Source organism: Staurois parvus, unplaced genomic scaffold (genome assembly GCF_062004578.1).
Source record: "Staurois parvus isolate SC_StPar_1 unplaced genomic scaffold, SC_StPar_1.0 ptg000401l, whole genome shotgun sequence".
Lineage (NCBI taxonomy): Eukaryota > Metazoa > Chordata > Amphibia > Anura > Ranidae > Staurois > Staurois parvus.
The window spans coordinates 3,943,283-3,969,243 of record NW_028318197.1 but is presented as its reverse complement, the minus strand read 5'-3'; the positions used below and the strand labels follow the sequence as shown (position 1 = coordinate 3,969,243).

Here is a 25,961-nt window from a genome sequence, read left to right as displayed (position 1 = left end):
ACTCTTACATATTGATACCAAGCAGTAAATGAGCTTTAAAACAAACCATCCCTGACCTCTCCAGATGCTTTAGGGACCCTTTCACACAGACATCCCATTAATGTGCTCTTAAACGATGCTTACATGGTCAAAAACGGATTGCAAGCTATGGGTTGCTGGTTGAAAGTGGGCATGTGCCTGCCTATAGCTGCCCACATACAGGTCCATTCAGTTTCACCAGAACAATAGGAACAGAATTTGCATCCAGGTCTGCTTTTACAGACCTAAACTAATTTGAGTGGATATGGGTGGACACATGCCCGCTTACATTTGGCCACCCACAGGGATTACATAGATCCTGACAGAAAAATCGGAACAGAAACAGATGTTCCATATGGAACATTTAGGATCCTCTGCTGGGATAGAATAGGGGGGTGTGGGATACCCATGTAAAAGGATCTTTCATCTTGAAAAACCACAACAAACCAAGTGAAAATCAATTAATGTACGAATATACCTAAGCAGAATAAAATATACAGTTGTGTTCAAAATAATAGCAGTCAGACATCACTAACCTGATCAATCACTGTTTTTGGTAGAAATTATATTTCTACATGGCAAATAATTTACTAGCAAGTGTAGTAGAGTAATAGAAATCCAACAGACCCAACAGTCATGACATGCATGCTGCTGATTCTGTGTAATTGAATCACTAATTGAAAGGGGCATGTTCAAAATAATAGCAGTGTGGAGTTCTATTAGTGAGGTCATTCATTCTTTGAAAAACAGGTGGCAATTATTGCCCTTATTTAAGGAAGGAAGGCAGCAAATGTTGTACATGCTGGTTACAGTGCATTTCTCTCTGAAATTCTGAGGAAAATGGGTTGTTCCAGACATTGTTCAGAAGAACAGCATACCTTGATTAAAAAGTTGATTGGAGAGGGGAAAACATATAAAGAAGTGCAGAAAATGATATTCTGCTCAGCTAAAATGATCGCAAATGCTTTAAAAAGGCAATCAAAACCTGAAAGACGTGGAAGAAAGTAAAAAACTACCATTCGAATGGATAGAAGAATAGCCAAAATGGCAAGGACTCAGCCAACAATCAGCTCCAGGAACATCAAAGAAGGTCTAAAGTTATCTGTGAGTACTGTTACAATTAGAAGATGCCTATGTGAAGCCAAGCTATCTGCAAGAAGCCCCCGCAAAGTCCCACTGTTGAAAAAAAGACGTGCTGAAGAGGTTACAATTTGCCAAAGAGCACATTGACTGGCCTAAAGAGAAATGGCGCAACATTTTGGTGGACTGATGAAAGTAAGATTGTTCTTTGTGGGTCTAGTGGCCGGAGACAGTTTGTCAGATGACCCCCAAACACTGAATTCAAGCCACAGTACACTGTGAAGACAGTGAAGCATGGTTGCGCAAGCATCATGATATGGGGATGTTTCTCATACTACGGTGTTGGGCCTATTTATTGCATACCAGGGATCATGGATCAGTTTGAATACATCAGAATACTTGAAGAGGTCATGCTGCCTTATGCTGAAGAGGAAATGCCTTTGAAATGGGTGTTCCAGCAAGACAACGACCCCAAACACACCAGTAAACGTGCAACATCTTGGTTCCAGACCAACAAGATTGACGTTATGGAGTGGCCAGCCCAATCCCCAGATCTTAATCCAATAGAAAACTTGTGGGGTGACATCAAAAATGCAGTTTCTGAGGCAAAACCAAGAAATAGAGAAGAACTGTGGAATGTAGTCCAATCATCTTGGGCTGGAATACCTGTTCACAGGTGCCAGAAGTTGGTTGACTCCATGCAACACAGATGTACAGCAGTTCTCAGAAACAGTGTTTATACAACTAAATATTAAGTGATTTAAAGGAAAGCAAAATCTTCAAACATTTTTCAGTTTATATAGTGAATGTTTGAGTTTGTAAAGAAGAATACAAACACTGCTATTTTTTTGAACAGTCTAATATTCACTTTTCTTCAATTTTTTTAGAGGAACAACACACAATTGATATATTTTTCTTCATGTTTTGATTTGGAATAGAATGTGTAGTGTTCCCAATACATTTGTGTGTATGGAAAAAAAAGCTATTAGAAGGATTTTGAGCTATATTCACTTTTTTCAACACACTGCTATTATTTGGAACACAACTGTATTTCTGCTGTGTTTACATCAATAAAAATAATTTAAGAATGAAAAAAAAACAATGAATTAAACAAATAAAGTACAATCAAAAGTTAATTCATTAAATTATTCATAAAACCTATTTGAAAAATAAAGTCCACACCCTGTGTCCACAAATAGCCCAAAGGGCTGCTCCTGAAAGTTGTTTTGTAAATGAAACGTGTATACGAGCAGGGCTTGTGGCCAGTGACTACAGTTTGCCCACTGGTGTACAACAGTGTGGTGTTTGACGTTTTTCACATGTGATATTTGTGAGTACCTTATATTTGTGTAATCAGTAAATTTATTTTTATTGATGTAAACATAGCAGAAATATATTTTATTCTGCATAGATACAGTCTCTGACTAGTTTTCATGTGGTTTTGTGCACTGTTTTGGTTTTATAGTTAAAACAGAAGTGTTGGATATTTTTGTTTTGCCCAATCATACTTACCTAGATGGATGCAGCATTGGCACTATGCTGCATATGTCCCCTGCTGGCTCTAAGGGTGAGAACTCTGCGATCACGATTGCTGAGTTCTCAAAGCTGCTCTGAGGAGAGAGCGGGACTGTCAGGTACAGCTCACTGTGAAGGGGGAGGGTGAAGGTAGCTCGGGCTCTCAGAAGATCGCTGTGAGGCTGAGCCAGGTGCCGCTCCACATTCTGGGATGGATCCCGACTTTGAAGATCTGGATCTTTCCCCAGCCTGGACCAGCTGAGTGACATCAGCCGACAGCAGGCTCCAGCCTGCTGTCAGCAGATAATGGGTCACAGGGCTGCAGAAGAACTGCATTCCTGTGATCAACAGGAGTACAGCCAATAATATACCTGTATCCGGATATACAGTATATAGTGCTGAAATTTTTCAGTTCGCCAAGCGCATTCAATTTTCTGTTTTATAAAATGAAACAGATAATTGATTATTTTATAAATTGAATAATTACACATAACTTAATTTCTGAACGTATTTGTTTTGGTTTCTTTGTATGTATGGGTTGCATGGGTTGTTACCGAAATGTGGTGAAAATCTCATGTTAATAGCACTTTATAGAAATATATTTACCTAGAAGTATTGAACACATCAACATTTTTCTTTTACCTGTTTTATATATGTGTGTCTCTTTCCTCTTGATGCTCTCTATCAGTCAAAGAGGCAATATTCACATTAAAGAATGAAAAAGCTAGGGAGTTGTAAATGGGCAGACTTAACCTAACCTTTTGCAAGACGTTTACCAATGACGATCTTTGCATCTGATGATCTTGACTTACAGTTTTTACTGATGCCTCGCTCATAAAGAAATAGATATACATACTACACATTCCCTCCACTACAGAAGGGACTATGAGAGTCCAGCAACAAATAAATATCCATAAATCGTTAAATAAATTGGGCAAACAATGGTAAACAATATTAGGTTTACAGTTACACAAAACCAAATGATTCTTATTCAAACAACGATTTGGCAAGGGAGCCACCCACCATTTATAAGAGGGAGAGGGGCTGCCTTGACCATAGGCCACTAATTTTGGTATGGCCATACCACCTAGGTCAGGGTGTGAGCCAAAATTACCCTTCACTGAAGCTGAAGTGGGAAGAATTGGCATTTCTTGAGTCCTTCATAAGGTGAAGGATTCAAGATAGTAGAGGGTATAGTCTCCTCTGAACTTTTGCCCAATGAATTGTGGATGGTAGAGGGTATCGTCTCCTCTGAACTTTTGCCCAATGAATTGCAAGTCAGTCTTTTTGGAGGGAAAATAACCCTTTTTGGTATTTGTTATTTTGCTTCTGATAGCCTTTCTGCTGTAGCTCCTAATCTAGCTCCAATAGTGGCTGAAAGGTTTCTGTACTTTCAGCACACAGTGGGATCGGAAAGTCCTCCTGACTTTCTGGTTAGTAAGTCTGTGGTATGAGTTCAGGGGCTTCAGGCCTGAGGATCCCCGCATTGGTTGGGCGGCATCCATGGACGCAGATGGCTACAACCAGCCCATGTAGACATCTTTCTCCTCACGGTCTTTACTTTCCTCAGTCTTCAGCAACCAGTGACCTAGTCACTGGTTGCTGCCTCGATGAAACTGTCTATGTAGGAGGTGCACTTTATTGACTCCTGGCGGAAGGGGACTTAGAAGGGGACATTATTTCATTGACCTTGAGCATCTCAAGGCCGCTTGAGATTTTTCATATGCCTCTTTAAAGCTCTTTTTCAGGTGATCCACATATCATCTATGTCACAGATGTCTGATCAAAGGACATGTCAAATGCTAAGTGAGCTTCCAACTGGGCTTTTCAAACATGAGCATACTGTATATGGGGAGTACTCTGTGGCACCATTTTTGAGGCTGTTGTAAGTATGCTGAGATGTGCCTGCTCCAGTGTTGTTTCTTCTCCATGGTGAAGGTCCCATGCATGTCAAGAAGGGTGTAGCTGAATCTTTCAGGCTGTGGATCCCCTTGTGGATGGTAGAGGATAATTCCGGACTTTTGAACACCAAACAGTTCTAGCAGCTTCTTTATTAGTCTGCTTTCAATGTCTCTTCCTTGATCAGAATGGATTCCTTGAGGCAGTCCACAATGAAAATATAACTTTTCCACCAAGAGGTTGGCTACTGTCAATGCTTGCTGGTGCCAGGAACGCCAGGGCATTATGGGTGAAATGATCTGTCACCACCAGGACATCTCCCTGTCCACTTGAGTCAGGTTCTAAGCAATGTACACTAACTCCAGCAGCACTTGACTTTGTAGGTGGCCCACTGGAGCAGCTCTGGAGGCCATTCTCTGTATGCAACGTAGGCAGGAGTGACAGTAGATTTCATTCTCAGGTAGCATACAAGGCCAGTAGAATCAGTCTCTCACCATCCTAAGTACTATGGTTGTCATGTAGGACAGTCAGCACAGTTGCTCTATGTTTTTCCAGCAGAAGCAGTTGTAACTTGTCTTTGAGACTGTCCAGGGGGCCCCTTTGGTAGACCACCCTGTCATGTAACTGTAATCAATTCCATTCTTTATGGACCAGGCATGCTTCCTTTAACTAATTACCTAGTAGCATGATTGAAAGCCCACTTTTCAGAGCTTTCAGAGCCACACTGCAGAGTGCCACTTCCATCTGGTCTCTTCTGGTCTTAAGTCTTTCCTAGAAAGCTTAGGCAGGCCTCCCTCTTTTATTTGGGTTAGGTTACAGTAGAGCTTCTGCACACCTGCAGAAGAGATTCCAAAAGCTTCAGCTCCTATCGCTCCTTTGCCATGAATCTCAACTCCAAAATGTCTTCTGTTATTTCAGGCAAAGTCCCTCCCTCTGGTCATTGTGCCCTCAAATGACCAGCTTCCTCACAGCTGTAACATTTCCATCCAGAAGGGGGCAGCATGGCACTTGGCATGGCCCCCTTGGATGTCTTCCCCTCTGAGGTCAAAGCAACCACTGCCAGTTTCACATCAGTGAGAGATTCCTGCATACTTGCATTCAGTAACTGTCTTATGCATCTCCAGATGAGTCTGCATGACCTGAGCCAGTAGATCCTGCATTTTCAGATCAGATGGCACTTGGGAGCTCAACAGCTCAGCACCTGACTCATTGACTGACTTGCCATCATCATCTGAGAAGCACTCTCCCACCTGAGCAGGACACATGAGGACCTTCTCTCTTAAGCGTTTCCTTTGTCCTGGTGTTTGAATCTTGCTTTTTCTTCCTCCCTAACCTCCTTTACCAACTTTGGATACGTGGGAGTGTGTCTGAATCCTCTCAGAAGACATTTTAGGATAATGGGATAATTTGGGCAGGCTTCCTATAGAATGAGGTCCACTTGGACCATGTCAGCATTCCATGGATCTATCCTTTTTCTGGATGATTTAAAGCAGAATCTTACCCAATTGCATTATACAGTCAGAGAGTCTCCCTTCCCTGTATTGGTGGGTATGTTCAAACTTGTACATCAGATCAGAATTGTTTTCATGTCCACTGTGAACACTGATCTGGAGCTAGTGTTGTCACTTCCCATCAAATCTGCTCTTCTGTGCAGGTATCTCGAGAGATATCAGTCAACACGTTTGACTCCCACTGGGCCCAGTCTGTCCAGCGGAGCATTTAATTACTTTTCCTTTATATCTGCATACAGTGATTTGTTTTCTGAGCTACTAGGCAAATATGCAGTCACCTCCTGTTATGAACTGCTAAACGGCGGTAAAGCACAGCCACAGTTATTTGAAAGGTTTCTCCAATTTGAAAAGGTTAAGAAAGGCCATACACTGTTGTTAGGGGTTCCTTGAGCTGTGGCTGATTGACCTTCCATCTGATGGTGCCTGCATTGTTCCAGGTCCAATGCCACTTAGTAGAGCCAGTGGCATGACACCAATGATCTTTGTAGCTATCTGTAAGTGTGGCATTCTGACCATCACTGTAAGGAGACATTCTTCCCACTGACCATCAATGCGACAGATACTCCTCCCACTGACCCCTGGTGAATGTATTTCAGCAGTGGTTCCCAGAGAACTAAAAAATATTTCAAGGGTTGCCTTGGGGTAAAAAGTTTAAGAAAGGCTTAAAAATCATAATATTCAGTCGTAAATTAAAATAATTATGCAAGCATATATTTTTAAAATGTTAAATTCCCTTTTTTAACTTTACTTCTCTGTCCATGTTTGACCCTTTAGCCTGAAGGTAAGTCCCTTAAATATTAAAGCTGCTGCCCTGCTGTCCTGTCAAATAAGTACTATGCTGTTTGATAGAGGAGATGGCACATAGAAACTAATAAGTAGGTATACTATATCCTTATGATTTTGCTGACATCACAGATTGCAAGACTTCTCACCCAATACATTTCTGCAGCTGTAAATGTGGAACCCCCTATGTATCAGGTGATCAGGGAACCTGACACATAGGGGGTTACACATTTACAGGGGGCTACAAATTTACAGTTGGGAAGCCTATTGTACATTTATTGATAAACTGCTAACTAGTACTAGGATTTCTATTTAACTAGTTAACTTTAAAACCAGGTAAAGTAAATATTCCATTATTTGCTAATTTCTGATCATATTCTGTGTCTTCTTTGGCATGTAATGATAGAGCCTGTATATATTTCAACTGCTGACATTCCACCAAACATTTTCATAATTTTTTTCACTGAAAATTTAATTTTTTACCTTTTTCTATGATAAAGGAAAAAATGTATTAATTACATCAATGCAAATACCACATTTAGTAGGAATTACAAATAATAAAATCACAGATGAACAAATGCTATAATTAATACTATGTGCACAGTATAATTAGGCATCTGGGAAATGAATACTAAATAGGATTTAATATTATAAAAGTACTATGCATTATATAAAAGAGCTTTCACTCTAATATTGGCAGCCTTCCTGACAGCTGTGGACAAAATAATTATCATTTGCAATCTCAACATCTAGTTAAAAATTACAGGTGTCACAAAATGCACAGGATTCATAAAACACCTTCAGCGGAAGAGCCAGCACAGCATACACAGGGGAAGCACCAGGAAGGTGACTGATAGTATCTAGAGCTAGCAAAGAATCCCCATTTCTACTGCTGTGCAACCGGCATTGGTGTCACCAGACCATGACAGCTGGTCTGCTGCTGTGTGTCCCAGGTTCCCAACTGAACTATCTGAAGGGAAACAACTCCAGAGGACAAGAAGTGAAGAGAAATTGAGATCATACAGATGCAGTTGAAAGACTCACACTTTCTGCTGAGCCTACAGGATAAGAAGTGAATGGAAATGTTCCCAGAGAGACACAGATGGCCAAAGAAAACCAAAGAAAAACTTGACAGCGGTTTTAACACTTTCAGAAGAAGCCTTGTATTTCTGTCAGTGAATACAAAGCTTCTTCTGATTGGCCAAGGTGGAGATTTCAATGTCATCTGTTGGTCCCTCCATGTCAGCCATTCAAAGGCAACCTTGTGCTTGCTGATAAAAAAAACAAGGCTCCTCCTGATTGGAAGAGAAGCACTATACCTGACTCTTTAATTCCGGCAGCAGGCAGGAAGTCGCTTGAACACAGTGATGCTTTGTTTAGTAATGGAAACAGTTTGTGTGGGCATGCTTGGCCCAAACAAACTATTTAAAGTGCATTGAAACCTGGAATTCTATTTTAAATAAAAGGAAATGATGGACTGGATATCTACTAAATGAATAGAAACAAAAGCATTGGGGGCAGCACAGTGGCTAAATGGTTAGCACTTCCACCTGGCAGTACTAGGGTCATTGGTTTGAATCCCAGCCATGGCACCACCTACATGGACTTTGCATGTTCTCCCTGTACCTGCGTGGGTTTTCTCAGGGTACTCCGGTTTCCTCCCACACTCCAAAGACATGCTGGTAGGTTAATTGGATCCTGTCTAAATTGGCCCTAGTATGTGCATGTGTGAATGTAAGTTAGGGACCTTCAATTGTATGCCCCTTGAGGGTTAGGGACTGATGTGAATGCACAATATATATGTAAAGTGCTGCGTAAATTGATGGCGCTATATAAGTACCTGTAATAAATAAATGAACTTTGAGAGGAAAAAAAAGAAACAAAAGCATTGACAGATGGGATTACAAAGGGATACTTTGCACATCTATGGAGGATGAAATATTTGCCATAACATATGTATGCAGTGTATGAACAGAATATGTAACTAATGATTTCAAACAACATCAATATATGTATTAACTAATTAAATATCTTCAACTGGCATGACTATGGCATACCAACACTGGAAATGTCAGTAGAGCCTTGAACTAATGCAAAGAACATACATTCAATGCTACTGACATTCATACCTGGAATGTGTATGCTACTTGAGCACAAAGATGGTTCTCTGAGAAAATAAAAGAGTCATAACGCCTACAATTATTAATTATATGGAACATACAGTGTATATAACACTGTAACAGCAACAATGTAATAACCATTTTCTTGGAGGTTATCCATATTATGAGCCTGGATACTGAAGTACACCAGATATAACATACTTTATAAGTTGAATATATTTTATTCCTTTAATAAAATATTGGTACCTGCACGGAGAGCACTAAATATATATATATATATATATATATGCAGTATACTGTATACTGCATATATATATATATATATATATATATATATATATCTTATTATTTTTGGAGAGAATCTCATGTGTATATCGCGGGATTGTGGAGGATGGAGGTGGATTGAAATCACCAGTGGAGAGGAGAATGAGTGAGCAACCATGATAAAGGAGACCCCACTATAAAGGAAAGGCACATGAGACCTAATTTTTGGTCAAAGCATCAAGGTGAGGGCATACAGTTGCAAGAAAAAGTATGTGAACCCCTTGGGATTACGTGGAGTTTTGCATGAATTGGGCATAAAATGTGCTCTGAACGTCATCTAAGTCACAACAATAGAAGAACACAGTCTGCTGAACATAATACTACACAAACATTAGATGTTGCCATGGTTTAATTGCACATAACATGTAAACATTCACTGTGCAGGGAGGAAAAAGTATGTGAACCTTTGGACTTAATAACTGGTTGACCCTCCTTTGGCAGCAATAACCTCAACCAAACGTTTCCTGTAGTTGCAGATCAGACCTGCACAACGATCTGGAGTAATTTTGGACCACTCCTCTTCACAAAACTGTTTCAGTGTAGCAATATTCTTGGGATGTCTGGTGTGAATCACTCTCTTAAGGTCATGCCACAGCATTTCAATCGGGTTGAGGTCAGGACTCTGACTGGGCCACTCCAGAAGGCGTATTCTGTGCTGTTGCAGCCATTATTTTATTGAATTACTTTTATGCTTTGGGTCATTGTCCTGTTGCATCACCCATCCTCTGCGAAGCTTCAGTTGGCAGACAGATGGTCGTACGTTTTCCTGCAAAATGTCTTGATAAACTCTGGAATTCATTTTCCCATCAATGACAACAATCCGTCCAGGCCCTGAGGCAGCAAAGCAGCCCCAAACCATGATGCTCCCTCCGCCATGTTTTACAGTGGGGATGAGGTTTTGATGTTGGTGTGTTGTGCCTTTTTTTCTCCACACATAGTGTTGTGTGTTCTTCCCAAATAAATCAATCTTGGTTTCATCTGTCCACAGTATATTTTGCCAGTAGTGCTGTGGAACATCCAGGTGCTCTTTTGTAAACTTCAAACATGCTGCAATATTCTTTTTGGACAGCAATGGCTTCCTCGGTGGTGTCCTCCCATGTACTCCATTCTTGTTTAATGTTTTCCTTATTGTAGATGTGTCAACAAAAATGTTAGCATGTGCCAGAGATTTCTGTAGGTCTTTAGCTGACACACTGGGATTCTTCTTTACCTCATGCAGCATTCTGCGCTGTGCTCTTGCAGTCATTTTTACAGGATGACCGCACCTAGGGAGAGTAGCAACAGTGCTAAACTTTCTCCATTTGTAGACAGTCTGTCTTACCGTGGACACATGAACATCAAGGCTTTTGGAGATACTTTTGTAACCCTTTCCAGCTTATGCAAGTCAACAATTCTTGATCGTAGGTCTTCTGAGAGCTCTTTTCTGTGAGGCATGGTTCACATCAGACATTGCTTCTTGAAACTAGTAAACCCAAAACAGGTGTGTGTTTTTTAAGGGCAGGACAGCTATCAGCAACACATCCAATATCATCACACTGATTGGAGTCAAGGTTGGCTCACTCCTGGCTCCAATTAGCTCTGCGAGAAGTCATTAAGCTAGGGCCTCACATACTTTTTCCTCCCTGCACTGTGAACGTTTACATGTTATGAGCAATTAAACCATGGCAACATCTAATGTTTGTGTAGTATTATATTCAACAGACTGTGTTCTTCTATTGTTGTGAGTTAGATGACATTCAGAAAACATTTTATGCCCAATTCATGCAAAACTCCACGTAATCCCAAGGAGTTCACATACTTTTTCTTGCAACTGTATGGAATGATGGGAGAGATGCACATGGTGATAAGAAGTTAAAAGTGGAGAATATGTAAAAGCACTAAGGAATCAAGGTTTTTTGCACATCTATAAGAACTATTGTGGACATTTTATTTCGTATGGGCATTTGGAACTTTATTTGATTACATTTGGATATTTATTAGATCACATTTATTTAGATATATGTGACATATATTACATTGGTACGTTTGCTAGAACAATCACACTTTATATTTTGGAGGAATTAATGCACTTTATACTGCGTGACACTGTCACAGAGGTTTATTTATTTATATATTTTTTACTTGTGGGAACACAAGATGTGTCAGCAGCAGTAAGGACACTAGTCTATTTACAGTACATGTTTTTTTTTATTATTACTTATTTATTATTTAGTATATAAGCACACATGCACTTTGACTTTTGGGCATTAGATTATTCATAGTAGTCATGTTTGCGATCATATAGCTCTTTTATTAAAGTGAAATAAGTGGTAGCACTAGATTCTTCTTTTCAGTGACTGTGTTGAAGTTTTTTGTGGTTTAATAACTTTGAATATTCCAAAAAAAAAAAAAAGAATGACACTTTACTTTTTAACATAGTATAACTTTAAATAATAAAAAAATGCCACTTTCCTTTTTAAATTAATTTTTCTGAAAACTCCAAGACTTAAAAATTAATTTTAGCGTCTCTTTCTCTGTCTAATTAAAGTGGAATAATACTCACTTCCGATCCTGTGATGCGCTGTCCCTGAGCTTCCCGTCTGGCCGCTGACATTTTCGGACGGCCAGCTTCCCAGTCCCAAATGTTAGCTGCTGTCATGGACCGGGCGGGGATGACATCACACCCTCACACTGGGAGTTTGTCAAATACGGCATTGACGAATTTGTACAGTGAGCTGAATCTGCGTGGTTTACTATACAGTGGTAGACAGGCAGGTAGGTAGTTTTAATGCAGAAGAGACAAAGCATGTCTCTTCTGCATTAAAAATCCTGCATGCCTGCCTATTTTTAATTTTTTACCTAATGTTCCACTTTAAGGAAGGGACTGGAGAGTTAACATTTACCATAATTAACGTCATCTGTGCTGGCACATCCTATTATCAGTTGTAAACTACAAATGAACACTGTCCTAACAAAGGGTTAAAGATCTAGAAGCTGGCTTTTACATTTTATGTTAATAGTAGAAACTCAGTGGGGTTTATTTACTAAAGCTGGAGAGTCCAAAATCAGACTCCCTTCTGCATAGAAACCAATCAGCTTCTAACCTCAGTTTGTTCAATGAAGCTTTGGCAATGAAACCTGGAAGCTGATTGGTTTCTATGCAGAAGGGAGTCTGATTTTGGACTCTCCGGCTTTAGTAAATAAACCCCAGTGTGTCCCCAGTCTGTGTGGTAGGTTTCAAGTCTTTCAAAGAAGGAGATTCAAACTAACACCCAAAAGGTAAGAAATATATTTTTTGTAATTATTTAGGTATTCTATGTGAATAGGAACACATACCTTAACAGACATATAGTGGGGTTTTATCAAACGTGACTGCAAAAGGAGAAAAGCTAGGTAGTTAAAAAACTCCACAAAAAAGAATATTGGAAGGCAATACCAAAATGGCTTTTTTTTCAATATTTACAGTGCTGCTCAAAGCACGATTTTCTTTTTCTACCTTTCACATTATAAACTCACCTATAAAAAAAAAACAGTGAGCAAAAAATCTGCTCAGGTCTGTCCCAAGAACCAGTTTGTCCTAGGTCTCTTCCAGACCCTTTTGGGCATTTCTGTCTTGCCTCTCACAAAGGACAAAGAAGATGTTCACTTCAAGCTCCAATATGGGGGTCCTTAGGAGCACTTTTTGAGTAATCTGAGATGGAATAATTGAAATGTGATTTTTTTTTAAATTGAAGACTGGAACGTACCCAAGGGTTGCTAAGTGTTCTGAGCTTACTGTCTGCATCTACCTAAAGGCTGTCTGTTGACAGAGTACTCTCAGTGGCACACAGTGTGATCAACATGTGAATGACAACTGTTAGTCATACTGTTCCAATGTCTTCAATCACTGGCCACATCTGGACAGTTGTTGCTAAGTTAGGGTAATGGCTGCAGGGGATGTTTAGAGGAGTCAGCAGGTTCTTTATAGTTCAAGAAACAAGACAAAACCTCTCCTTAGTCTTCTCTGGTGTTCTATACCATTGAAGGATAGCGGTACATATAAAGAAAATCACATGTTGCCACCAATATTTCATTCTAGCACTAGTTTAAATATATATTAAAATTATTCCATAATAAACGAGGATGAGGATGTACACAAGGATGCCATCATTTAGCTGTGGCTAGGGTAGAATAATGATTAAACACTATGCGAACTGGAATTAGACTGTTGTGAGACAGGTTAGTTTTACCCTACTGATGATGCATTGCCATGATAGTAATCCTGCTCAGTATGAGAGGAAGCACAGGTTCAGACATTTGGTGTATGTGCTTGATTGAGGCACTAATGGGGTAAAGCTACCATCTGTGGAATTATGACTGAAGGCCTCTAAGTCAGAATGCGCCCTAAAGGTGACAATACTGCAGTGCTGCAGAGCCCTGGTTGGTCTGGGATAGCCGCCCCCCCCCCACCCTTTTGCTGAGGCGGGGGGCAGCGTGTACTGCTGCTCTTCTCTGGACTGAAGTGCAGACAGAAGAGGGACACCTTTCTCCTGGAGCGCATTGCATGTTCGTTGGGAACCCGGTGCTAAATCATTCGTAGACAAGCTGAATCTGGGTCAGGGGTTTGTGCATAGCAGAGCATCCCTTGAGTCAAGTCTTTTATAAAATAAAAAAGAAGAGAAAATATAGAAAATGGAGAAAAAAAAATACTATCCTGTGTTTTGCTTGGGAAATGGAAAGATATACTTTATATATGTTTAAAGCCACTGGAAGTATCAAGCATGTCAAAAGCACCAAAATGAACTTGAAAACAGCTCTGCAGTTTTTAGTTGAACACAAAACCCAGAAGAGCATATTCCTGACATCTTTTCCATGACTTTACATAGTCTGCATCTGCTAAGGTACATTGCTGACAAATTAGAAAACTGGAGAAGCAGCTCAACTGAGAAAATTAAATTAAGTATGGAAGTACAGAAGAATTTGTATTGCAACTAAGGACTTTTGACTACCTCTTTTATTGCAACAAATGATTAATGACTACTCTTTGTCAGATACATAATTCAACATGCATTTTATTGCACCAACAGCCACAAGCCTTTACCACGTCTTACAGAGTATTCCAATATTGTATTTGTCCTTTCTATACTTACATGTACAATGTATGTAAGTACAAGAGCAACTTTACTGTTTTAGCTCTCAATCCTCACCCACCTGTTCGCCACAAATGACTGAACAAAGACCACAACTCTGTGTTGATGTATGCAATAACACATTCCTTAACTTTGTTTTTGCTTGGTGGGTGCAAAATAATAGTTAAGAGAATGAAGAGAAAATGAAAATAGTAAAGGTCTTGCATTTGATCAATAAATGTTCAATAAAAAGAGGTTTATCTGCAGTATTTGAAGAATAAGAAATATGTGTTTGTGTTGAGTCCTCAGAGATATGGCTAGCCATTGTTAAACAATGGTTTTCCTTATTTTAAATGTTACACAAATACACAGTAAAGTATACAGTACTTTAACTACAGGTTATACAGCTTTAGGGGATTTAGTCCATTGACAAGGATACAGGTCAAAATTATAACAAAAAAGTCAAGCCTACAAAAAAAACAACTTTAAAATACAACTGACATGTTTTTCGCCACGTAAATTGGCAAAAAAGACATTCAGTAAGACATTTGTGATTAATAATGTGACATTAGAAGTGCATTATTGCATGTAATTCAGCGAGTTCTTCCCCTTGTTTTCACCTGCTATGATTAGGGGATTTGGCAATGCATAACCAAATTTTGCAAAGATTTTTACAACCAGATAAAAAAAAAAATCACACATATTTGCATATAGGTAAAGCCCTGGATACTACTGTTCATTAGCCCTACAGTGTGTCTAAAATTTTTAACAATTCTGCAGATAAGAGCTGATTACTACTGATTTGTAATTTATTAAGACATGTAAAGTGTGACTTATGTAGCTGTACATGGGCCCCTGTGATCTTGGAGCTCCTTGAAGATGAGTTGTAACATACTTTTACATACTACATTCTTGGTTTGATCGGGATTTATTATAATGTGCGTTTTCATGGATCCTTCTGCACCCCAGGTTAGGTTTATCAATATAAAGACTAAGCCACAATCTCTGACACAGCACTTCAAGTACAAGCCCAGAACCCGTTCTGAGGTCACCTGGAGGAAGCCAGCCCCACCTGCTGGAACCACAGAGACAGAAGTCAGCACTTACATGACTCGAAGCTCAAAACAAGGTGTCATTATATTGGTAGCAAGGAAAGTCGGTCAGTTGATATACGTATAAGAGGACAAGATGAATAATATAATGCTACACTGAGAATTTCTGTATAATGCACAAATACTAAGCTTTGGATTATGCAAGAAGATATTTAAATTACATAGAAATCATGCAGTTTGATATTTCTGAGCATTATAGATTTTCTGTACAGTATTGTCTAATTTTACAAAATAAAGCTGACCATACATTATACAAATTTCTTATTCAATTTCCTTTAGATTTACCTTCAACTGTGTAGTGCAAGGGCCTGCCTAATTGCATACACATTGAAAGTGTTTAGGCTTGACCATATTATATGGCTTTGGTAAATCTAAAGGAAAATTGTTCAAGAAAATTGTATAATGTATGTCCAGCCTTAGTAAAGTGCACATCCCAGTATATTTTTCAGCCACATTTACAATGTCAATTTGAATATGGGACAAGCATAGATCTATACTCAGACAAAAAACGTTCACAAAAAAACAAAACAAAAGACTCACCCCCCCCCCCCACTCCAAAAAAAAGCAAAGAAAAAAAAAAACGGGTAGACTTGATGGACCACTTGGCCTTTTTTTTGCTGTCACTTTTCTATGTTTCTATGAATTCATTATTTAGTACTTGCATATTCAATAGTGCTATACACAGAGCACTAATCCTTTTACATCAGTCTATGCTCCACAGGAGCTTACACTCTAACACCCCCACCCCTACAGATATAAAGGTCTAATTATATTCTATGACTTGTCCCATTTATTATGATACTAAAATTTATACTTAAGCCTAATTTTAAGTAGGCCTTGATGCTTATGCTACAACAAACACATACAAACTGAAAAAAAAAATCCAATTAAATGAATACACAAAATTATTTCTGTAGGAATAGTTTAAAAAATTTTACAGAAAAGTCAGCAAAAACCTTCTAAGAAGAGCTGGGAGCAGGAGGTGATAATTAGAGCTAGGTAAGGATAACAGGTTAAATAGGAAAGACATTAAGGGCTCATGGACATGAGCGGTTTGGCATTTTTTGACACAAGGGAGGAACAGGTTCAGCATACAACCCGCTGCCATCAATCTGTCAACAAAGACAGGCTGAAATATACAATATCTGTACATGGCTGGATTCTAAGTTGTGCGTGCATGCGTGTATGGCTGTATGTGTATAGGGATAGAGAAGAGAGATAGCAGCGCCACTCTAAGTGTAGAAGGTTAAAATCAGGCAGATTTAATGGTAAAATTGCACTCACATAGGTAGGTAACAGGTAGGCATGTAAAGTGATGGAGGTCCAATAGGAGCATCAGGTCCTTTGGCCATGCTCTGGATGTTTTCCCACCGCTCCGGTGGTGTCCAGGGCTCGGGGAGTAGCAGAAGGGCACAGGGAGGCTTGCAAGGATGATGTCACTGCATGGACCAGGTTTCCAAGATGGCGTGCATTCAGAGCATGCTCGCTCCTTCGTCAGGCCGATCAGACAGTGATAAAAACCTAACCCTAACACTCTATAAAGCAACGGATGTGGCTTTCACCAAACATTCACTGATGGTGAACCAATTACAGTCATTTAAAGCATATATACCTGAGTGTTTCACCTGTAGTGATTGTTTGGCGACTGCTTTATAAATAGGCCCCTAAGCATACAAGCAATAGAATTATACAGTTTACACTTTTAAAAGCAGTTCCAATAGTTCTATCCTCCCCAGTTCCCTTTAATTAGAACAGTCGTTTAAAAATTCAGTTGCCCTAAAAGGATGTGAATTGTAAGGAAGCAGGTGATTGCGCAAGCCAGAGTAGCTTCAAGGCCAATTTAGGTAAACAATGAATCCTAAATGACTCACATTTACTATTTGTCCCTTTATTAGTGTAAATGACTCCCAGCCAAAAAAGACATTATAAAAATGATTTTAAATACTTTGGAAATTATTTTTAAATTACGTATCTTTTCCCCCACACAGCTTTTTAGAGTTCATAATGATACATATTTTTTCACATAATTGCAAAGCACACTTGTTAATTAAATTATTCTTTAATTAGTTAGCTAATGATTTTAGCCATACATTGCTTTCAGAACTTTCAATTCTTGTTGTATAGTAATTATATATAATTAAACTGCATCTGGGCTTTTTTTTTCTTCTAGTACGTATGCTGATTATTATTATCCTCCCCCCCCCCCCCTTTAAAAAAAATCAACATGCTTTCAATGAAGTAAGAAAACAAGACATGGCAAATACAACATTTTGCAGTGGTTAATTAGACACTAATTATATGCTGAGGAGGAGAGGAAGAATGGTATTCAACGGAAATGCAGAGTTCTGCAAACAAAAAAGAGATACTGGAGTGTTTTTCTTACCATTTTGCTTAACTACATTGTCTTTCAACCAATGTATTGCCTTCAAACAGTCCTTCTCATCTTGCAGAGTAAAAAGGTTTGATGGAATTTTGCCGATGTACCTTAGTTTGGAGCAATCAGGCACTTCGTTGTTTGTCAAAAGCTTGGTTATATTTCCTCTGCTGGGAGAAGGTATCTAGGAAAGAGGACAGTTCAATGTAGACTGTATATACATCTTCTCCCCCAAAACATTTCTATACAGTAAAATAACCTGACTCGAGTAGAAAAGTCCCGAGTTGCCAACCTGCCAGCTAGCTGTATGTACAGTGTATGTCAGAAAAAGTGTACGTTAACAGTATCAAATAAGACAGCCCCATAAGGATCTACTGCTTGCTTAGTCTAGGTCAAATTTTATTTACAGAAAATTACTTACCTTATTCCTTGATCCTGTAGGCTTCCTCCACATAGATTCTGGTATTGGAAACTGGTTTGACAAAACCACTATGCTACTTCAGTCATATGGCCACCTCCTTACTTTCAGCACATACAATGCAAGAATAGGAGACATCACTGGTTCTGCAATGTACATGATGATGTTGAAGACCTTCCCACATTCTGGGAACACCGTCTGTCTGAGTACCAGATTGATCAAATAATAAGATAAGTATTCCTCCCTATTACATCCCTCTAGATTAATGGAATTTAGATACTTAATATATAAGGGGACGGTAGAGAGAGTTACATGTATTTTTTGTAAGCTGACTGTTCAGCTTTTAGAGAAATGTACAAAAATAAAGTGTTATGTGATACAGCTACAAGCACCCAGAAGTTCGAAGACCTAGCTATCAGCATGAGATGAAGTAGTTTAGATGGCAGCAATTGTCAGAACTAAGGTGCCCCTTAGTTTGAACATTTGTGCTTCTGTGCTGTCTTTGTTTGGTTTTTCAAAGCTTCATCTATTTCTAAATCCTTTCAAATTACCAATATCAGGAGATCTCAGACTCTAAATGTTATCCAATGTGGTGTATTTTTGCCTGTATCAAATGACTGAACAGAATTATAATGTTATTACAATATGTTACTTCCATTTTTGCTTTTAAAACACTGACACCTAAAGTTGGAGGCATTAATAAAAATGGTGAAAAAAATAGTGCCTTGAACCTAGCTGCTTTCCAATACTCCTACTTAAAGTGGTTTTAAAGGTGAGACAATTTTTACCGTAATGCATTCCTGTACCATGTGATTAGCTGTAGCCAATCACATCATCACAATAGTAAGCAAGCTGTCATGAATGAGAGCTATTCATGTCAGTTAAAACTATTGCTTATAACAGTGATCCTTACTGTAATAAGCAATAATAACATAAAAGAAAAAAAATCCCTGCTCACACCCTCCAGAGTAGTACAGTGACTATTGTGACACTGAACTACTCTGATCACAGTGTGTAAAAAAAAACATTGTAAAAAAAGGAAGAAATCATAAAGTTTAAAAAAAAATTGTATTTAAAAAAATATTTATTTTTACATACTGTCACCAGTCAGTATCCCTGATCACCGCCACACCAGTCATACACCATACTGCACTAGTGACAGTATGTAAAATAAATTGTAAAAAAAAACAAAATTGTATATAATTTCTTCATTTTCCCAAAAATTGTGACAAAAAATTACAAATTCAAAAAAACTTTCCATGCCTCTTACTAAATACCTTGGACTGTCTACTTTCCAAAAAGGGGTCATTTGAAGGGTATTTGTACTGTCCTGGCATTTTAAGGCCTCAATAAACAGGCCATCAGTACTGATCAATTTTCATATATATATATATATATATATACACACACACACACATATACATACATATACATACACATATATATACACCATAGTTTGTAGACACCATAACTTTTGCACAGACTAAATAATGTACACTGATTTGGGTTATATCTTACCAAAGAAGTGTAGCAAACTACATACTGGCGTAAATGTATGAAGAAAGATTAATTGTTTGCAATTTATTTTTTTAACAGAGACTAAGAAAGACATTTTTATCAAATGTTTTGGTATTTTTCATTTTATATAGCAAAAAAAAAATGTAAATGTTACTAAATCCTGGACCCTGCATTCACTCTGTCTGGTCTCCCACAGTACACAGAACATGGAAGTGCAATTATTTTATTAAATATAAACTGCTAAATGCCTTTTCTCATCAACAGTTAGAGCAGTATTGTGACTTCTATCAATGTTAAGCAGAGCACATGTTAAAGTTTGTAGGAGGAGTTTTCATTCTGCTCTAGGAGGATGCAGAACCCCTGACCTCTGTCTGGACGGTGGTGATTGGCTCTGTGCTGATCACATGCATTCTCCCAAGAAAAAAAAAAACTCTCTAGCAATATTCACTAAACTGAGCATTTGCAGAGTGACTTATCAGATATGACTTATCAGGAGATAAAAGGGGGACACTGGAAGAAGGGGAAGATCAGAGAAGTCATGATCAAACAGCCTTTGTACATAATGCAGAGGATTAAAGTGATACTAAACCCAGGACCCTGTATTCACTATACCTGGTCTCCCACAGTACACGCAACATGGAAATGCAATTATTTTAGTAAATATAAACTGCTAAATACTTTTTCTCACCAACAGTTAGATCAGTCTTGTGACTTCAGCAGAGCTCTGGTTAGAGCTTGTAGGAGGAGGTTTATTTCTGCTCTAGGAGGATGTAAAACCTCTGACCCTCTTACTGGACAGTGCTGATTGGCCCTGTGCTGATCACATGCACCCTCTCCAAGAAAAAAAAACCTCTAGCAATAAACACCAAACTGAGCATGTGCATGTGCCCACGGGTTCAGTCTGTGTCAGGTGGACATTTCAACAAGAGGAGGGACAGAGAAAAAAGGATCAAACAGCCTTTTTACACAATGTAGAGGATTAACCAATTAGGTTCCACAATGAGTATAACTGCATATATCTATAACTGTATACTGCTTTACTGCATATACAGACTCATTTTACAGTTGTGGGTTTAGTAACACTTTAAATACCACCAAGGAAAGTTCTATTAGTGTGAAAAAAACAATATCAATTTCATTTGGGCACTGTGTTGAATGACCGAGCAGTTGTCGGATAAAGTAGCACAGTGCTGCAGAGCAAAAAAAAAAATGCCCTGGTCATGAAATGAGTAAAACCTTCCAGAGGTTAAGTGGTAAAGAATAAACTGCTTACACCACCCTGCCCCCAATATACTACAGAATTAGCTTTCTTTTTTTTCTTTTTTTTTACATGGGGTTCCATTTAAGCACAGTTGCTTTTTATACAGGTTTAGCAGGTGGTCGCTTACTGACTGCTTCTACATATTGCTTTTTGCTCTGGTTTATGTTCATAGTTCTCAAATTTTGCTCCAAGTGATGTCAAGGATATTTATTTTTTCATATCAGCCTTGTCCAAACAACGTTCATCCAAATGCAAATTAAGCCAAAACTTTTTTTTTAGTTTTTTTTGTGTGGTAAAAGGTTAGAACATTTGTCAGATTTCTGTTGCCGTGTTGACACTAGGGATATTCTCTTATTACCAGAACTGAAAGTAATGGAATGTCCAAATTTTGAGTTGTCACCAGAACAGCAATAAAGGGGACTGCAGACAACTGTCTAAAAAGAGATTTCCCACAGTTTGGAGACATTTATTTCACTCACTTCTGGGCCTACAGAATAGGACATGAAAGGAATTCTCCCCAATTGGATAGAAATGGTAACTTTAAATTTTACTTAGGGATCAGGACACAACACTGTTACTGTACTGGGGTATATAATACATCAATATAAAACAGTAAACATATAGGAGGATTATTTATTATTGCTAAAAAATAGCCAATTCATGAACCAAAGTGCCAACACAACTAATTAACATTATGCAGACATACTGTATAATCAAAAGCAAAAAAAGAGAAATATAATTAGGAAAACAATCTAAAGCAAATTAAATAAAGTATGATTGATCACAAATGTGATCAACAGAAAGACAACTGTTTAGCTTCTTACTCAATATTCTGTTCTCCACAGATGTTTAAAGCTTTAAAAAAAAACACCCTAAAAAATAAATACACTATGGGCCCACCAAACCTGCCAAACACCAATTCAAAAAATATATTAAAAGACCACAGTGGAAAATTGGGTTTAGTTAAACCTAAAATGTATAAGTAGTAAAACTAAAACTAAAAATGTTGTCTTTCAAGCAATAAGTAAACATATATAAGAATGTTCAATCATATTTGATTTAATCCAGACCTGGGAAGCCCTAGGTTTAAGTAAACCCTTCTCCATTCCAAGATTCTTGAAGAGCTCAGTATTAGACAAATGCACTTTGTTTAGTTACAAATCAGAATTTAGACAAAATTTTCGTTATTCAGGGAATCAGATTTATCCGAATTTCTGAATCCCAATAGTAACAAATGTTAGCAAATCTGAAATAAATTATAAAGAAACTAATTATCTAAATTCAAAAGTGAATTCAAATTGAAAAGTGAATTTGAAAAGGTAACATATAGCAATAAATACAGTAAGGTATAAAAGTGAAATAAGATGATTCCTACTTAGGCCACTATATAGAATACAGTAAAATAGAAAATAAAAAATAGAATAGAAAAAGATATAATAGAATAAAACAATAGAATATAAAAGAATAGTATAAATACAATAGAATAGAAAAAAAATAGAATAGAATAAAACAGAAAGAATATAGCCGTCTTTTGAAATTTGAATTTCAAACAGAATAGAATAAACTAGAATGATTATAGCCGTCTTCCTAAATTTGAATTTCAAAATTCGAACAGAATAGAATAGAATAAAACAGAAAGAACAGAGCTGTCTTTTGAAATCTGAATTTCAAATTTTGAATAGAATAAAATAAACTAGAAAAAATATAGCCGTCTTCTGAAATTTGAATTTCGAATAGAATGGAATAAAATAGAAAGAATATAGTCGTCTTCTGAAACTAGAATTTTGAAATTCGAATAGAATACCATAGAAATATTGTAGCCATCTTCCATAATTTGAATTTCGAAATTGAAATTTCAAATAGAATAGCAGAGAATAAAATGAAAATATAGCCATCTTCTGAAATTCAAATTTTGAATAGAATAGAATAAAATAAAATAAAAAGTATATACTGCATCTGTCTTCTGAAATTTGAATAAAACAGAAAGAATGTAGCTGTCTTCCAAAATTCTAATTTTGAATCAATTAAAAAATAACCAATATATGAAAAAAATCTGAATATATATATACAAAAATTAGAAAAAGTAATTCCGAAAACAAATCATTCTAACATAACGAATATGATGAAACTAAATTATTACCTTAACAAACAAAATTAAACAAATTTTTCCGTTGTGCACATCTCTGCTCAGTTTCTTCACATAAAATGGATGCTTTCCTGAATCATGTACTTTTTCTTTGATCATTCCATGACAGCAAGTACAATGTGCTAATAAAAAGAACAACTGTGTTCCAAGGCCACTATACATGCGCTATATCATACTACTGTAACTGCAGTTTTTATCAGCCATAATATATATAGATTACATACATCTTCCTATTTGAGGACACCAAGTCCCTCTAAAAGTGTATAGGTGACTGTAAGTAGAAAGGCTTTTGTAAAGTGAACCTGTCAGACAGTTTACATTTTAAAAAATAAAACAAAGAGAAGAAACCAAAAACAAAAAGTGCCTGGTGTTACCTTGGTTAGCCTGCTCCCCTTTCGCTATCCAATGAAAGCATCTTTGTGGCCAAAAAGGGTGCTCTCAATGGATGGTTGGAGGACAGGGTCAGTAGAGTCCATAGAAATAAAGTGAAAAAAATGACCATTGGAGGCAAAAAAGGAAGTGGATCTTGTGGCTGACAAACGTAAAACTGTTAGGCGGTTTGTTCATTAATATATAAGTATAAAATGAAAGAGGTTTGATTTAGGCAAAATTCGGAATATTATAATTTAACAGCTTCCTGCGCAAAATCACATATACATTTTTATATATATCTATTAGAGATGAGCGAATCGAACCTGGCGAAGTGGAATTCATTTTGAATATCAGGAAAAATTCGATTCGCATCGAATCCGAATTTTAGCAAACTTCGGGTGCACGAATCAAATTTTTCCCGATCAGCCGGCAAAAGTGTCACTGCAGAGAGCTCCGCTATTTCTGACAGTTCTGACAGTTCATTTACAGCGGTTGAAACATTGTATCTATTTGTTTCCATTTAGGATACAGATGTTTTTATTCGGAAATAAATAGATACAATGTTTCAACCGCTGTAAATGTGAAGGAACTGTCAGAGAACTGTCAGAAATAGCGGAGCTCTCTGCAGATACACTTTTTGCTGTACTGGAATACTTCTTCTTTTCATTCTTCTTCTTCTTTTCATTCTTCTTCTTCTTCTTTTCATTCTTCTTCTTCTTCTTTTCATTCTTCTTCTTTTCATTCTTCTTCTTTTTCTTTTCATTCTTCTTCTTCTTCTTTTCATTCTTCTTTTCATTCTTCTTCTTTTCATTCTTCTTCTTCTTCTTTTCATTCTTCTTCTTTTCATTCTTCTTTTCATTCTTCTTCTTCTTCTTTTCATTCTTCTTCTTCTTCTTTTCATTCTTCTTTTCATTCTTCTTCTTCTTTTCATTCTTCTTCTTCTTCTTTTCATTCTTCTTTTCATTCTTCTTCTTCTTCTTTTCATTCTTCTTCTTCTTCTTTTCATTCTTCTTCTTCTTCTTTTCATTCTTCTTTTCATTCTTCTTCTTCTTTTCATTCTTCTTTTCATTGTTCTTTTCATTCTTCTTCTCATTCTTCTTTTCATTCTTCTTCTTCTTCTTTTCATTCTTCTTCTTCTTTTCATGCTTCTTCTTTTCATTCTTCTTCTTCTTCTTTTCATTCTTCTTCTTCTTTTCATTCTTCTTTTCATTCTTCTTTTCATTCTTCTTCTTCTTCTTTTCATTCTTCTTCTTCTTCTTTTCATTCTTCTTTTCATTCTTCTTTTCATTCTTCTTCTCATTCTTCTTTTCATTCTTCTTCTTTTCATTCTTCTTCTTCTTTTCATTCTTCTTCTTCTTTTCATTCTTCTTCTTCTTCTTTTCATTCTTCTTTTCATTCTTCTTCTTCTTTTCATTCTTCTTCTTCTTCTTTTCATTCTTCTTTTCATTCTTCTTCTTCTTCTTTTCATTCTTCTTCTTCTCATTCTTCTTCTTTTCATTCTTCTTCTTCTTCTTTTCATTCTTCTTCTTCTTCTTTTCATTCTTCTTTTCATTCTTCTTCTTCTTCTTTTCATTCTTCTTCTTCTTCTTTTCATTCTTCTTCTTTTCATTCTTCTTCTTCTTCTTTTCATTCTTCTTCTTCTTCTTTTCATTCTTCTTTTCATTCTTCTTCTTCTTCTTTTCATTCTTCTTCTTCTCATTCTTCTTCTTCTTCTTTTTCTTCTTTTCATTCTTCTTCTTCTTCTTTTCATTCTTCTTCTTCTTCTTTTCATTCTTCTTTTCATTCTTCTTCTTTTCATTCTTCTTCTTCTTCTTTTCATTCTTCTTCTTCTTTTCATTCTTCTTCTTCTTCTTTTCATTCTTCTTTTCATTCTTCTTCTTCTTCTTTTCATTCTTCTTTTCATTCTTCTTTTCATTCTTCTTCTCATTCTTCTTTTCATTCTTCTTCTTCTTCTTTTCATTCTTCTTCTCATTCTTCTTTTCATTCTTCTTCTTCTTCTTTTCATTCTTCTTCTTCTTCTTTTCATTCTTCTTTTCATTCTTCTTCTTCTTCTTTTCATTCTTCTTCTTCTTCTTTTCATTCTTCTTTTCATTCTTCTTCTTCTTCTTCGTCGTGCCCCGTGACTGCCCAAATGAGTGAAGTGTGCGGTGATTCTAAGATCGACGGCACTCATCTGCATGTCATACTGACTGACAGTATTATTTCTCTTCCCCAGCAGACTCCAAGGGCATTTAAATTAAAGGTACAGTGTTCTGCACTAATATAAAGGCTCTCTGAAGCCTAGAAACCCTTTTAATAAGTTAAATTCGCGGCGAATAAATTCGCATCGAATCAAATTTCTCCCGCAAATTCGGCGAATCAGCCGAATCGAATTTTTGAATAATTCGCTCATCTCTAATATCTATATATCTATATATATATAT

At 37.2% G+C, this 25,961-nt stretch overlaps 1 protein-coding gene across 1 annotated transcript in view; it reads right to left on the bottom strand.

Annotated features, from left to right (window-relative positions):
• The window catches only part of CFAP61 (cilia and flagella associated protein 61), a 409,554-nt gene that overhangs the window by 133,851 nt on the left and 249,742 nt on the right, over positions 1 to 25,961 (bottom strand). The window contains exon 21 of the mRNA XM_089686524.1: positions 17,833 to 18,007. Coding sequence (XP_089542650.1) covers positions 17,833 to 18,007 — 175 coding nt within the window. The remainder of the gene's footprint in view (positions 1 to 17,832; positions 18,008 to 25,961) is intronic.